Source organism: Bos grunniens, chromosome 7 (assembly GCF_055505025.1).
Source record: "Bos grunniens cultivar Pamir isolate PY7600 chromosome 7, Bosgru_T2T1.0, whole genome shotgun sequence".
NCBI lineage: Eukaryota > Metazoa > Chordata > Mammalia > Artiodactyla > Bovidae > Bos > Bos grunniens.
This window is the reverse complement of record NC_141171.1, coordinates 18,702,913-18,717,966: the sequence shown is the minus strand read 5'-3', so window position 1 is coordinate 18,717,966 and position 15,054 is coordinate 18,702,913. Positions and strand designations below refer to the sequence as shown.

The following is a 15,054-nucleotide window of genomic DNA, read 5'->3' as shown; positions in this document are numbered from 1 at the left end:
GGCCATAGCCGCCCCAGGGGCAGCAGTCCCAGCAGTGGAGGCATCCTGGCTTTGGGAAGTCATGTTGGCCATGAAGTCCAAGAACACCCTCTGCAATGTGATTCTAGACATTGTTCCTGGAAGAGCAGCCCCAACCCTGGTGTTCTGTTCTACTGGGAGAACGTATGTACTACCCAGCTGTACTTTTTTGCTTGACTTAGACTTTTGTTTTTCTTTGTTTGACTTGTGTCTTGAGAACCCCCACTGATACCATTTAAGTGGGTCTCCTAGACTGCCTGCAGGTATATGTTTATGTACAACATTTCTCTCAGTTGAGGTGGAATCACAATGTAATGCTGTTTTGATTCGTGCTCTGTGTTTAGAATGTCACTTTAAGTGACTTTTCACGGCTGTAACTGTTCATTGTATAGATGTAGTTACGTTACCGTATTATTGATGTCATGAGTTTTGTTCTCCATTTGTTTTACAGGTAGAGGACAAAGAAAGTATAAACAATTTAGACACTTTATCACCTGACTTCACTGTATTACAGGTAAATTGTATGTCTCAATGATTTTAGAATCAAAGGTTAGACTACAGTTTTTGGAGACTACTTCTGATATCTTACGGCAATCCCAACTAAAAGTCACTGGAAGGTCTGTTTCCTTTTTTGGCCTCTGAAGAGGGGGCTTTGCTTTCAACTTTCCCCGAATAAAATGTGTTAGTGAAAGGGGCTTGTCGTCTCGGCTCCCACCAGCACTGTGGACCCATGCAGCTAAGACCCAGGCCATTTGGGAGACTCTTGTTAATATGATGGCTAGGAGGACAGCCTGTGGGATCTGTCCTGGAGGGCCTCCTCTGCAGCAGAAATACTCTTAAGTGAGAAATGAGACTGCAGGGTGGGGCACCCCCTCCCCAGGAGAGATGAATGGGGCACAGATGAGGGTGCAGGAGGGTGAGGAAGGCCTGACACTGACATCGCAGCTGGGAAAGGTGGATTCTCAGGGTGTCTGGTTCTCCATTTGGGAACTTCTCAGAAAGTACACAGATTTCTCTTGATGACTATGGTGTCTTGGCTGTTTGACTGCCACCTATGTAAAAGTTAAATGTTAGATGAGAACAAATGAGATGTGCACTGACTTTCAGGTGTAGTTTGCATAAATGTGGATCTTGAGTTTCCTTTTACTTTTTCTGTCAGCCTTTGTAGGTATAAATTGTTGGAATAAACCTGAGTATCTGATTTCCAGGAGAAGGTTTTGTGAGGAAATGAAAATACAGTCAGCTTATTCCAGTCCTTGTTTTTTGTTTAAATAATGTCACCTGTGCTGATTAATTGGAAACTATCTTTCAGAAAAGATATTTATTCACTTCTTCCAGGCGGGAGCCAGGTGTGTTATTAGTGAGCCAGAAGTCAGACTCAAGGAGGGTGCAAATGCCAAGAAATCTTGGTAAAACCCAGTTGATGTCTCTCCAGAGTTGATGTCTCCTCAGGTGACACAACCTGTTCCTGACATAGGAAGGAAAGGAGGAGTGGTGCTTGTCATTTTCTTGAGTGTCTCCTCAGTTCAGAGACTCCTGTGTATATTGTCTGGTCAGGACAGTACACACAGCCCCTCTCAGAGACAATGGGAATGTATACATTTCCGTCTAGGGAAAGTTAAGAGAATCATTCTGCCTAAAATGGTTGTTTCCTTCAGTGTAGAATCTTTAATTCCCAGCATGAAATGAAAAAAAAAAATTGATTACAAATGAAACTATTAGGAAAATGACCCGTTTCCTAGGGCTCTCAAGACTGGCAGGTCAGTGCCCAACGGACTGTGCAAACCATTCATGTGCATGTAGCTTGTGTTGTCTCAGGCATGAGGAGAAAGCTTGGTTGCCATCCTCCCTGTGTAAACAGAGCGGTGGGTAGATGCAGACTGATAGACTCAGTTCTCACACTTATTGCTCAGATCTTGGCTCTGCTGTGTGTCCTTGAGCGAATTTGTCAACCACAGTGTGCCTGTCTCCTAATCTGGGAAAAGAAGGATGATACTAATAGAACCATCCTGCTAGGGCTGTGTGATGATTGGTTAATGTATGTGTATGTAAGGTGGAATTTCTGCCTGGAACCTAGACAGTGCTTAGCAATATGTGCTAGAGTTTCAGAATATTGTCACTTATGCAGAGGGAATGTAGGTTCCAGGAACCACATTCCACACTGAGAGAAAATCCCTTCCTATAGTTGGGCAGCCTCTCTGTGAGGAAGTGGTCCATGCACTAAATGCTTAGGCATGTGTAGGACTTGGCCTGCTTTGGAAAGAGGTTCAGATGAGCCTGTTTAGCAGGGAGGTGGAATAGGGGTAGTAAAATCAAACTCTGTTGTTGGTGAGGAGTAGCAATGGTGTGACTTCACAGGGGTTCCTGGGATTGTTGAGGAATTCGAGCTGGTCTGGTGGGTGGGTGGTTGGAAGAGATAAGGAGGCATGTGTGATACTGTAGGGCTCTGATTGACCAAGTGGGCAGGGACGGTAAGACCACTGTGCAAAGTAAGAACAGGTGTCAAGCCACCCATGCCTTCTTTCCCTCCATCTTTTGAGTTTTTGGAAACAAATGCTATGTTGATTATGTGAAAAACAATTTCCTAATATATGTTAGGCGTTCTTTTAGAAACTCAATGTAGAAAAATGAAAGCACTGATCTCCAGGCATATAAGACAGTTTAGAAGGACAGATAAGCATGTGATGGGTTCATCACCATTAAACATGATACTGTTGCCAGGCACTGGGAACTGCAGAAGCAGACGAGAGTAATGATGGACAGCAATCCCCCTGAGATCAGCCTGGGACATGGGGCCTGGGGCTAAGGTGGATGAAGTGGGGTGGCAGCTCTCCTGCAGGCTTTTGCCTGGTAAAAGCAGGTTCCTCCACCTGTTGCATTTGTGAGGCTCCTTGTTTGTGTTTTTAAAACTTCCCTTCTTAGTTACTACACTTTAGGGTGTGAATAAACTCTAGGTTTCATCCATCTGGCACAATTTTATTTATGTTTTTTGTTTCAGGAAATCGAAGAGCCATCCACGGAGCCAGGTACTGTTAAATGAAAAACTTAGCATCTTGGGGTTTGGAGTCATTCTAATTTTCCACCTTCTCTAATTTGGGAATCTTTAATTTTACAAAGTTACCTTACTGTAGTATACAATGTTTTAAAGGTTTACGATCCAGAACATACCAGGATCATAGAGATTGGAAACCCAGCCGTATCACCAGATCTGTGAAAGTGGCTGATTTCTCATTTGTAAAGTATATTGGGTGAGATGAGATTATCTCATGCCTTTTTAAAGGAACACAGCACTTAAACAGATATAGAGAGTTTGGATGCCTCTCAAAAGCCAATACCTCTGTACCCCACAAAGCAGATCTTGTGATACTGGGCAGTGTGTTAATTTTGTGGTTTTTAATTCAGGCAGTGCAGGCAGTGGTATGGAGATACCTTTTAAAACATTAAGACATAACTGGATTCCAGAAGAAGAAAAGGTTTCTTCATGAGAATTCCAAACAAACACTATTCACTTTCTGGACTACAAATATCTCAGAGCACCGATGGAAGAGATTCTGGTTTTCATGTCGGACTGTTCTGTTAAAAGAAATTCAAAGAAATTTGGAAATTGAGCTCTGTTCAGTGAATGGTGATACACTGAGTTAAGCAACTTGGACTTTGGAAGCTAAATTTGGAAGAGTCATATATACACGCCGACAGAATGAAGACTGTCAAGAATCAGCCAGAAGGTGTTGGGGGTTAAATAAGTCTCTGGGATGCATTCATTTCTCTTCCATGTAGCATAGAGGCTTACTCTATAGTCGGTCGGAGTGCAGGTAGTGTAACCAGTGTTGAGTGTGTGTACCCGCGGGTTTTCCAATCTCTGTGTAGCTAGCAGTTCTCTTCGTGTTAGTGTGGCCGCCGTGCCAGTTCCGCATTTGTGATTGCTTTATTTCCCTGGTAATTAAACCTTGTGCCATTCTATTCCTGTTAAATCCGTAGAAAATGAGAAAATACTCGACATTTTGGGGGAAACTTGTAAATCTGAGCCAGTAAAAGAAGAAGGTTCCGAGCTGGAGCAGCCATTTGCACAGGAAACAAGTAGCGTGGGGCCAGACAGAAAACTTGCGGAGGAAGAGGACCTTTTTGACAGCGCCCATCCGGAGGAGGGTGATTTAGATTTGGCCAACGAGTCAACAGCACACGCTCAGTCGAGCAAGGCAGACACCCTGTTAGCGGTAGTGAAAAGGGAGCCCGTGGAGCAGACAGGCGATGACGAGAGGACGGACTGTGAGCCTGTAGGGCTAGAGAAGCCAATTGAGCAGAGTAGTAAAGCCTCAGAGCACACGGAAGCCTGTAGCGAGGAGGCCGCGGAAGCGCCCCCGGAAGCCTCAAGCCCGGACCCCGGGGATAGCAAAGAAGACGTGAAGAAGTTTGCTTTTGAAGCTTGTAATGAAGTCCCTCCGGCTCCTAAAGAGTCCTCAGCCAGTGAGGGCGCTGATCAGAAAATGAGGTTTGTTTTTTCTCAGTTTTAGACCAGACGCTATCTCCTTTTCATTGGTCGTTTAATGACACACATGAGCTGTTTTTCTGCAATTGGCCAGCCAGACTGATGCAATTGTAGTTTACCTCTAAAGAATGTTTGATTTCTCTTTGTGTATTTTAAGCTGATTACATAATCTTTTTTTCTTTTCTCAACCTATCATGGTTGTTTTCTCTAATTCTTCCTAATTATCTTTAGCCCAGCAGAATTAATTAACTCCTGTGGGTCTGAAATCTTATGGTTAGGTCAGATTTCCCATACACGTTTGTAGGGGTATCATTTTTTTCAGAACTAAATTTCGGGTAGGTATGCAACCTCAGCACATATTTTATAATTTTGAGTTAGTTTCCTCTCTGCTTCTTCCTTCTGGAGTGACATTGTCTTTTGTCTCTAGTTCTGTCGAAGATGACTCGGATACAAAAAAGCTTTCGAAAGAGGAGAAGGGTAAGTCAGCAGGGTGGCACCCCCGGGAGCGATGGTTCTAGTCGGCTCTAGCCGTCACACACCCATTTACACCTCACAGGCCTGTGAGCCTGTCTCAAAGCCTTTCTCCACTCTGGCCACCTGCTTCCTCACTGTGCGGGTTCTGGGTTGCAGGGCGGAATTGTCACTTCGATTTGATTTGGACACTTACTTGATTTTGCCAGAGTCCTTTGAGCTCCTCCATCCTGACTTTCTCTCTGATTTGTGAACTTCTTGGACACAGTGACACATGCAGATGGAGAAAATGCTTTGAGTTTTCAGATACTGGGGTTTGGTGGGTCCCTGGTGTGGCAGATTTATCGACACCAGAGCCCTTTATTAATTTGCTGATTGAGAAGTAGTTTTGCTGGCTGCTCCAGACTCATCCTTAATCGGTGTTCGAAGAAGGCCAGAAGCTGGGGAGAGGATGTATCTCAGGCTCCACGGTGACAGCTTCTGTCTTACATTCCAAAGTCACCTCACTGGGATGGGTGGTGCCATCTGGTAGCTGATGGCTACCCCAGCCACGGGCCCAGTGGGCCCTGACCAGTCATTAAGGGACATTGCCACTGGTTCTATCCACCCTGTGTGCAGCCCTAGAACTCATGTCAGGACAGCAGGCTGGCCTCCAGCCCCAGCCTTCTCTGTACTGCTGGCCTCTAGAGCAAGCAGGGAGTGTGTCTGGTTGGGAATGATTCTAAGATACATAAGACTCAGGATTTTGTCTGTATCTTGTTTTTGACCGAACTTTCTTTTAAAATAGGTCGTAGCAGTTGTGGAAGGAATTTCTGGGTTAGTGGACTTTCTTCTACCACCAGAGCTGCAGATTTGAAGAATCTTTTCAGCAAATATGGGAAGGTAAGACCAGGGGAGGAGACTTGTGAGCTCATGCAGTATGGCCTCTATGTGGCAAATCATTGTCCCTGGCAGTGAGAGCTTGGAACACCTTGCAGTTCTTTGAACTCGAAGGTGTGTAGGCCTGTGCTGGGTACACCCCCACTCAAAGAGATGTGAGGCCAGCGGGAGTTCCCAGAGCCCACGTCCACTTTGTATTTCTCGTGCTTCCCTGGCCTCCAAGCCACCAAGTCATTTGATAGTTTCCTGAGTCCGTTTCTCTGGCTTCCAGCCTTAAACCTAGGGAGGGAAGACTGTGGCATGGGGAGTTCTGAGCAAAGGTACAGTCTGCCTTCTTCTGAGATGGTGGTGATTACAGAACACCATGAAGCTGTAGAGAAATTTTACGAACAAGGCCTGTGGACCCAACCCCTATGGGCAGCCTTAGGCCCCAGCTCTGCCACACCAGGACAAGTTGCTGGTCCCATGGGAGCCTTGTTTCCGTACGTGGGGCTCACAGAGTTGCAGGAGCCCTGTCTTTGCTCCCTGTTTTCACCCCGTCCTGGCTACCTCTGCCTGTGTCTATTCTGCCACACCTGCTTGTTTCCCTCTGTCCCTTGGCATGAAAAGGTGGGCATGATGCCCAGGTGGACAGCCCCCCCGCCCCAACACACACACACACACACACACACATTGAGTGCTGCCTTTCCTTCCTCCTTTTTCCACCTCCTCCTTCCAGTGCTTCTTGGACTCTTCTCCAGATAAGCTGCCGCACCCTTACCTCAATCAGTTTTTGACAAGTCAGACAGCACAGGCCTTGGGCCTTCATTCCCAGGATTAAAAAATGATAATGGAGAAAACCAACATCGTTTACCTTGGCTGTTTATGTTGAGGAACTAACAAGGAAAACTAAACTTGACTTGACTTAAAATTAAACTTGCTTCTCATAGACACTCATGAAACCCTGGCCTGTGTAACTCCGTAGGGCCCATGTCTTGATTCTGCAGTGGCCATTGGAGCAGACATCTGCTCCCTGCAGGGAAGTTTCCGTCTGGAACCTGCAGTGTCTTGGGTATACTGCAGGCTTATTGCAGCTTGAATAGGGCACCAGGCCCCTTGGAAGCCTTCCTTTGGGGCTAAGACTCCATGTGGCAAAATGAAGACGAATACCAGCCACTGCTCCTGGCTTCAGTGGCACCTCTCCTGAGCTGTGGGCCTTCTGCCATTAAAGGGTGTCCCTAGCATCAGCTTGCTGCTGTGGTTGGGCTAGTTAACTAGCATCTAGCATGTACATCTAGCATCTAGGATGTATCTGTAGCACCTTAAACATCTCCTTAAATTTTGTTTTGTGAGTAGGGTGGGCTCTGCATTCCAGAGTGCTCTTTGTAAACCTGTCCTGTGTCCCTCTCCTTCTGTAGGTGTGTCTTCCTACTTCACTGTCCGTCTGACTGACTGCATATTCAGAAACATTCCTTTCAAGGTTTACATTATTAACGGAATTCTGACAGGACACTGCCTTCAGCTTCACTCCTCTCTCCACCTTGCTGTCATCCTAGTCCTCTAGAGAAACAGTCAGGATGGAGTAGGAGCAGTCAGGCCACAGCATTACCGTCCCCAGCCTTTACGTACCACTTGTTGTCAACCTGTTCTCAGTGTCTCTGAGGAGTGGGGTGAACTAGCATGAACCACAATTAGGGTCTGTGTGGGGTCTTCATGTCTGAGCTATACTTGTGTGTTTTCCTTCAAGGTGGTGGGCGCCAAAGTTGTGACCAGTGCCCGGAGTCCTGGAGCACGCTGCTACGGCTTCGTTACCATGTCCACAGTGGAAGAGGCCACAAAATGCATCAACCACCTGCACAAAACAGAGCTCCATGGGAAGATGATCTCAGTGGAAAAAGTAAGGGGCCATTTTCTTCCTGGGATGTGACCATGTTACAAAATCAGTTAATACTCCCAACTGATTTTTTTCACCTGATTCTCTTTCCCAGGTGATAAATGAACCTGCTGGGAAGAAAAGCTCTGAGAGAAGAGAAGGGGAGGGGAAAAAAGAAAAATCCAGCAATACTGACAGGTATGAGTCTTCTCGAGGGGATTATGGCCAAGATGACCTTTCTCTTGATGTCTTGTTCTCACTTTTCCATGGGTGGGAAAGGCTGTGAGGCTTTTACCCCCTTGCCTTCTGTGCACTTGTTGGAGGATTTTCCCGCCAGTCCTCAGAGGTGTCTCGAGTTCCTCTCCTAGGCTGCATGTTCTCCGTCCTGTGGTTGCCTCCGAGGCAGCCCCATCCTCACTCGGTGCTCATTGCAGGAGTCTTGGCTGGGTGGTTCCCTCAGTGTTTCATCTCACACATATCTGTATCTGCATGCCATTTACAGATCTGCCAACCTCAAGAGGGAAGAGAAAGCTGACAGAAAAGATGATGCTAAAAAGGGTGAAGACGGGAGTGGAGAGAAGAGTGAAGACCAGGATGATCAGAAACCTGGCTCTTCAGAGCGCTCTCGAGCCACAAAGTCAGGTAGCTGACCAGTGGGTGTGAGAGACTGCACCCTGGCTTCTGTTCCTGGCTGGTGTGGTTAATGGGCAACACAAACTACATTTGTTTTCCTTGAAGTTGAGTACTTTTCTCTCAATACGAGGTGTCCCTTCTTACCTGACTCCTTTCTTCCTATAGGAAGCCGAGGAACTGAGCGGACAGTGGTGATGGATAAATCTAAAGGTGTGCCTGTTATCAGTGTCAAAACCTTGGGATCCAAAGAGCGAGTGAGTATTCTTTTCCTGCCTGGGTTATTTATTTCCTTTGACAGTTCTCTGTGTGTTTTAGGGGATTCTTGAGTGTAATTTGAGAAAAGCTTGTCAGTCTTCTGAAAATGGAGGGTTTTTTTGAACTTTAAAATTGAGAAGGTTTAAAGGCTTTCCTTTATAGTTTTGGTAAGAATTACTGCCCTTTAAAAAAAAAAAAAACTATTTTGAAATTCATTTTATGGATGTGATTGGCTTTATTTGCCTGCATCTGGGCACAGCAGTCCACGTTCATTGCCGGTCTCAGGTTTCAGCAGCTCTCCATCGTGCATTCGTAACCCACACTTGCCAGAGCCGGCCCTCTGGCTGCCTCTGCGCCCAATCTCCATCTTACTCATTCCGTGCATTGTCTCCGTGCAGACGCTGCTGCATAGAGCCACAGAATCCACAGAGTCCCCATCTCAGGTTCTTACCATTTCACTCTGCCTGCTGTTTTAGGGTCACGGGCAGCTCTGGATGTTCATAATTCAACTCTTGACAGCCTTACAACTAGGATGGATGTGGGTGGGCCCAGGTCCCCCAGACTACCCACATTTCCAGAGCCACTCAGGGTCCACTGGGCTCAGCACATAGTTGTAGTTACGCCTAAGGTTGGCTGCAGTGATGCAGGGAGGTCACACAGCCAGGCAGGTGGGGAAAGCCCCAGAGTCTGGAGGGCACTCTGCTGGCTCCCTGTGGTCTCCTTCCCAAGATGGCTCCCCAAGCAGGGACAGTGCAGCAGCACAAGGGTCACGCTTCTGCCCAGGGAGCCCCGTTACAGCCTCAGTTCCCAGGCTTTTTACTGAGGCTGGTCACATACGTACCTTCTCCTGACTCCCAGAAGGAAAGCAGTTGTTCAGCATAAACCATCGTTTGCATGGTCAGGGCACAGTGAGCCATCTTTGCCAGTTAACTGTTGGCTGCTGCTGCTGCTAAGTCGCTTCAGTCGTGTCTGACTCTGTGCGACCCCATAGACGGCAGCCCACCAGGCTCCCCGGTCCCTGGGATTCTCCAGGCAAGAAACTGGAGTGGGTTGCCATTTCCTTCTCCAGTGCATGCAAGTGAAAAGTGAAAGTGAAGTTGCTCAGTTGTGTCCGACTCTTAGCAACCCCCTGGACTGCAGCCCACCAGGCTCCTCCATCCATGGGATTTTCCAGGCAAGAGTACTGGATGGGGTGCCATTGCCTTCAGGTACTCTAAATACCAAGGTTCCCACCACTAGCCTCAGGCCTGCCATGTTAACCTGTGCTGGCCAGATGACCAGCCATTTAATTTAAGCTCATGAATGTTGTGGACCAGTTACAAGCTGAGAGTTCTGTTACGGCATTTCATTATTGCACTGTGTTTCTACCACTGTTGTACTGTGTCAGAGTGTTTTCCCCTTTGTTGTTCTTTAGTTTCTAAGTCATGTCTGGCTGTTTGGGATACCATGGGTTGTAGCCCACCAGGCTCCTCTGTCCTTGGGATTCTCCAGGCAGGAGTACTGGAGTGGGTTGCCATTTCCTTTCCAGGGGATCTTCCCGACCCAGGGATGGAATCTGCATCCACTGCATTGGCAGGCAGTTTACCACTGAGACACCTGGGAAGCTGGATTTCCACCCAGGTCTCCTGAATTGCAGGCAAATTCTTTAACTACTTTATAGTAAATGATGTAAAATGGCAAAATAGAAATGTACATTCAGGGGCTAAGAAGAACCTCAAAAATGAACGCACTCAGCAATCCTTAGACATGACAGTAGCGGCCTCCTCAGTTGGGCATCACTGCGTGTTTAATATTGAAGAATGTGTTTTGAATGGAAAAGAGAAAGTGAAAGGAAGTTTGCTTGTTTCTAATATATGGATTGTTTCTGAGAAAATCCTGTTTTGCGTGTTGACTACTGAAAGTACTCGATGGGTCCCACTTTAGAATTAAATGGTAATGAGTCTGTGACTCTGGATTTTAGTGAGCCAAGGTGACGTTCTCTGGAGAGAAACAGTGTTAACCTGATTGTTTCATTCACTCTTCAGCTTCATTTTTGATCTTGTATGCTTAGGCCAGGACACATTTGATTTCTTCCTACCTTAACTATTCAATGCTTCTTGGTAAACCAGGTATCCAAGAGTCAGGATCGAAAATCGGGCAGCATAGAAAAGCAGTCTGTTGGTTCCTTTGATAAAGTCAAAGAATCCAAGAAGTCTAGAGAATCAGAGTCATGCAGGTGAGTCAGGATCTAGGAATGATGGCTGGTTTGGGTGTTGCCCTAGACTGGTGATAACTCTATCCTGGGAGGATTTTTTTCATGTCCCGGAGGGCGGAATGTTGCTTTAAACCTTTGCTCCTTGGCTTTATCTTCACACATGTCCTGTGTACAGGCTTTCTTCTTGTGACTTTTTTTCAAACTATCTTCTCAGGTAGATATTCTCAAGATTCTGGGAGGTAGCAATGACAAGGAGATGGAATGCCTCCCTGGAGCTAGTTAACACAACATACCAAGTTTGCTGCAGAACCTGTCAATAGGGGAAAAACAGTGGCACAGACCCCGTCAGAAAACTGAGAGGTCCCACCCTTCAATAAGCCCAATACAATATCCTCATAATTTTAAAAAACTAAACACATCGTATCAATTATATTGAGCAACAGTTAATGTTTTTTGTAAAAAAAAAAAATTAAAACCATTAGTAAAAATTCTAGTAGAAGAGTGAGAAAGGGGGCATGATACAGAATTTTCTCCTGAACAAGCAAAGGCAACAAGCAAAGAAAAAATGCTGTTTTGGTAAAGAAACTGACAAATAGTTCACTAGAAATGATGTAATTGGCAAATAGATCATGTGCATGTGGGGACTTAACATGATAAAAGTGACATTTCCCATAGTGAGACAAGGACAATCTCTCCCCAAAATGGCTTCAGGTCATGTGGCTGGCTTACATCACTGACACAGTGTCAACATAAACTGCTGGCTGCACATAAAATTAAAAATTAAAGCTATCCTCATGATGTAAAAGTAAGTGAATTTATGAACTTGAGCTTTTGAAAGGACTGACAATTTATAATGGTGAAGTAGACTAAATTTAAATTTCACTTCAGTGCACTGAGAGACCAAAGAGAAGGTCCAGAGATGTGTGACAGATGGGAGTAAAGATGATTTGAAATAAATAAGCAAAAATTAATCTGATAGCAAGAATGACAGAAGGGGCTTTTCAGCCTTACCAGGGATCAGGAACATGCAGATGAAAAGTGCGGTGAGACTGGTTTTCCATCTGTGGGTTGGATGGGAATTACAGTAGGGGAGATGGTGCTTGTGGTGGTGGGAGAGGCGTGTTCAGGGGCAAGTCAGCCTGGAGAGTGTTCCAGACCCAGTAACACCACAGCCCCCTACCTGAACCTGTGTGGATGATAATGGGGGCGGGGCAGCCATGTCCCTGAGGCTGGGAACAGCCAGAAGGCTGACATCTGCAAGTGGTCATGTGGACCCCCACCTCCCCACTCAACGGGCTCCTTCCCAAAAGCATAGTGCACCTGAACAAATGGTGATGTATGGGGTTCAGGCCATGGTACCTGAAGCAAGGCAGCCACATAATAAAGAGAAGATTAGACATTCCTGCTGGTACAATTCTGTGTCTGTAAACACAAAGATGAACAGATGACCTGGCAGCTGTGCAGAGTCAGGAGGAGACTGTGATAGGCACCATCAGTGTCACCTGCAAAAGGCCTGTCAAGTGTCCCTCGCTTGAAGCGGGGTCCTGCACAGCCTGCCTCCACCAGCGGTTGGCCCTTACTTGTTACCAAGTGTACCTTCAGGGCTAGGCTCCCTCCCCCCTCCCCCCCCCCCCCTCTCCGATCCCACTCCAGGGCGCTGCCCGCACTGCTGCAGCTCATGAGCCCTTGCAGCCTCTACTCTTCGCCTGCAGGGTGCGAGAGCTCGGTGATCGAGAGCAGTACGCACAGGCAGAGCTGGAGCGGCAGGAGCACGAGGAGCTCCTATTCGCCCGTGAGAGGCTGGCCTTCCAGAGACGCCTCCTGGAGAGGGAGCGCATGGAGCGGGAGCGGCTGGAGCGCAAGCGCATGCGCGTGGAGCTCCTGCGGCGGCGCCAGCAAGACCTACACTATGAGCAGGAGCGGAGGCCCTATGACGACGGGCGGTAAGCCACACCGCGCCTCGCTGCCGCCTCTTTGGTGTCCCGTGGAATTTAGAACTGTGCTTTGCTCTCCAGAGCCTTGTTAACACGGGCTTTTTATTTAAAAAGAAGCACGAGTATTTGCTACAGCTCAACTTGATACTCTGTACTTTATTTGGAAACCTGAGATGGTTTGATGTTGATGGAGAAACGGTGAAAGTTGTGCTTATTAAATAAATCATTAGGTTGGAGTCCCAGTACAGGCTGTCCCCCCAGCCCCCCGAGGAAGTTCAGACCCCCACAGCAGCACATAACACAGGGTGCTGGTCAGGTGATCAGGGACCAAAATGTACCTCCTGGGAACCTTCCATGCTTTGAAATCATTGTAGTGATTTGTGTTGGTTCATTCTATTAATGAGGTTTATTTTAATTCCCCAGACATACTGTTGTGACATACAAATACTAAAATAGAAAGGCCTGTTTCAGACCTTGCTGTGAGGAGTCTGGGGCAATAATCCTAGGGCTGATCCTATGAGAGCTTTTCCACATGGATGGTGACTTGGGGGAGGCTGCATGGTGTGCGTTTGTTCATTTTAATCTGTCCCTGTGTAATATAACATTGAGACTTCTGTAAAGGGTTTTTAAGATGTCTTAGGATTTTTGTGCATTTTACAAAATATTGATGGGAGAGTTCGTGAAGATCATAGAATGTTTTTGAACAGTTATATCTCAAGTGCTACTAGTCCTCTGCACTGGATGTTTCCTGGGTCAAGTCTGCATGGGGCAACTGTCCTAGTAGACTGGCTGACCCTTGTGGCTGTGAGCGGTTCTCAGAGGGGATCTGACACCCACTTCTCTGATTCCCTTCTGTAAGGAGACCTAACTTCTCTGTGGGGGACTTGGGCATGTGGGTAAGAGAATTGAGCCCTTCAGTCACATCCCATATCACCCTTCCAGGCACTCGCAACTCAAGTGGCAGAGAATGGCCTCTATGGACACAGTTAGTTCTCGTTTTGTGAAGTGATGGGGCAGTTGGACAGTTGAGGGTTTAGTTTACCAGCTTCCACAGAGGTCGTCCATTAGGAGGGGGAAATGTACATCCTCCTTTCTTGCTTCTCTAGGCGAGATGATGTTTACTGGCCAGAAGCTAAGCGGACAGCCCTGGATGAGCGCTACCATTCTGACTTCGACCACCAGGACTGCTTCCACAACTTTGATCACAGGGACCAGAGCTGCTACCCTGATCACTTAGTTGACAGGTCAGCCACTGACCCTGCCCACCTGATGCATGTCTTTGTCCTGGTTCATTCTCTCTCTCTCTCTTTTAATCTGGACCATTTTCAAAGTCTTTATTGAATTTTTACAATATTTACCTTTTGGGTTTTTTGGGGTGGGTGTTAGCTTCCCAACCAAGGAACCCCCAACACTTGATTAGAAGGTTAAGCCTTGACTACCCGACTACAGGGACATTCCAGTCCTGGCTCATTCTTTTTTTGGTCCAAGCTCAATCTTAATGACGAAAAGCTCCAGCGGCCCTTCTGGGTTCTAGGTTTCTAAGTTGCAAGCCCACTCGAACCAGCAGTTTGTGAATTACCTGGGTTCAACTCGGGAAATGTCTTCCATTCGGGAATCTGACTCCCTGTCTTTCTCCTTATGCTTCCATTTGAATTCCCTTTTTCAGGAGAGAAGGTTCAAGGTCAATCATGGAAGAAAGAGAAGAACAGGTAAGTTAGGGGCTGTGATTGTAGCCAGTACAGTCAATTCTTCAATTCTGTGTATGCCTCTATCTGTCATACGGCCCTGGGAGCAGCGCTCTGAGGCCCCCGGCTGGAGAGAGGCGCCGGCCACAGCGAGGGGCGGTGTCAGTCCTGGGTCTCACAGCCCGGCCCCGCAGTCCCTGGCAGTTAGGGCCGGGGAAGTTCCTCAGCCTCTGGCGCCACCCCGGGCCCCCGGGCCGCCTCACCTTACAGCCATTCTATCAGGACACTCCTGTTGCCGCCCGTGTCCAGGTTCCGCTTCAGCTCCGCCCGCAGGTCGCCAAGCCGTCGCGTCCCGATTTCCGAGACGAAAGCGGCCATTCCAAAGTCGGCGGCCCCTTCCAGAGTACTATCCTAAGTGTCTTGTCTCCACCAACTACTCCCCACCGCCAGCAGCTGTAGCGGCTCTAGCACAAAATGGCGCCGCCTGAGAGGAAAAGGCACTCCATTCCTCCCGCCCCCTTTTTCCGGCCGCGCCTGCGCGACGGGCCTGATCAAGCTGAACAGCTCTGGCGCCAGGCCACAGCCGGCAGGCGGTGTGACCGCGGTACGCATGCGCCTCGGCCGTTCTCGGCGGGAGGCCGGCGAGA

At 47.5% G+C, this 15,054-nt stretch overlaps 1 protein-coding gene and 1 long non-coding RNA gene across 6 annotated transcripts in view; one reads left to right on the top strand and one right to left on the bottom strand.

Annotated features, from left to right (window-relative positions):
* Nucleotides 1–15,054, top strand: part of SAFB (scaffold attachment factor B) — a 60,978-nt gene that overhangs the window by 16,121 nt on the left and 29,803 nt on the right. For 4 of the 5 annotated variants that reach the window (XR_015166787.1, XR_015166786.1, XM_086409880.1 and 1 more), the window contains exons 5-17: nt 474–532; nt 3,017–3,044; nt 3,997–4,507; nt 4,932–4,981; nt 5,763–5,857; nt 7,581–7,730; nt 7,822–7,904; nt 8,209–8,348; nt 8,505–8,593; nt 10,703–10,809; nt 12,501–12,731; nt 13,829–13,966; nt 14,389–14,431. Coding sequence is in view for 3 of the 5 variants with exons in the window: in XM_086409880.1 (XP_086266006.1) it covers nt 474–532; nt 3,017–3,044; nt 3,997–4,507; nt 4,932–4,981; nt 5,763–5,857; nt 7,581–7,730; nt 7,822–7,904; nt 8,209–8,348; nt 8,505–8,593; nt 10,703–10,809; nt 12,501–12,731; nt 13,829–13,966; nt 14,389–14,431 (1,724 nt within the window). In the remaining 2 variants the exon portion in view is untranslated. The remainder of the gene's footprint in view (nt 1–473; nt 533–3,016; nt 3,045–3,996; nt 4,508–4,931; nt 4,982–5,762; nt 5,858–7,580; nt 7,731–7,821; nt 7,905–8,208; nt 8,349–8,504; nt 8,594–10,702; nt 10,810–12,500; nt 12,732–13,828; nt 13,967–14,388; nt 14,432–15,054) is intronic. The other variant, XM_086409881.1, reaches the window with a different exon arrangement.
* Nucleotides 10,363–14,878, bottom strand: LOC147368759 (uncharacterized). Its single transcript, XR_015166800.1, has 3 exons — nt 14,671–14,878; nt 14,302–14,379; nt 10,363–11,098 (listed from the first exon to the last, which is right to left on the bottom strand). It is a non-coding gene; the product is annotated as an uncharacterized LOC147368759 (long non-coding RNA).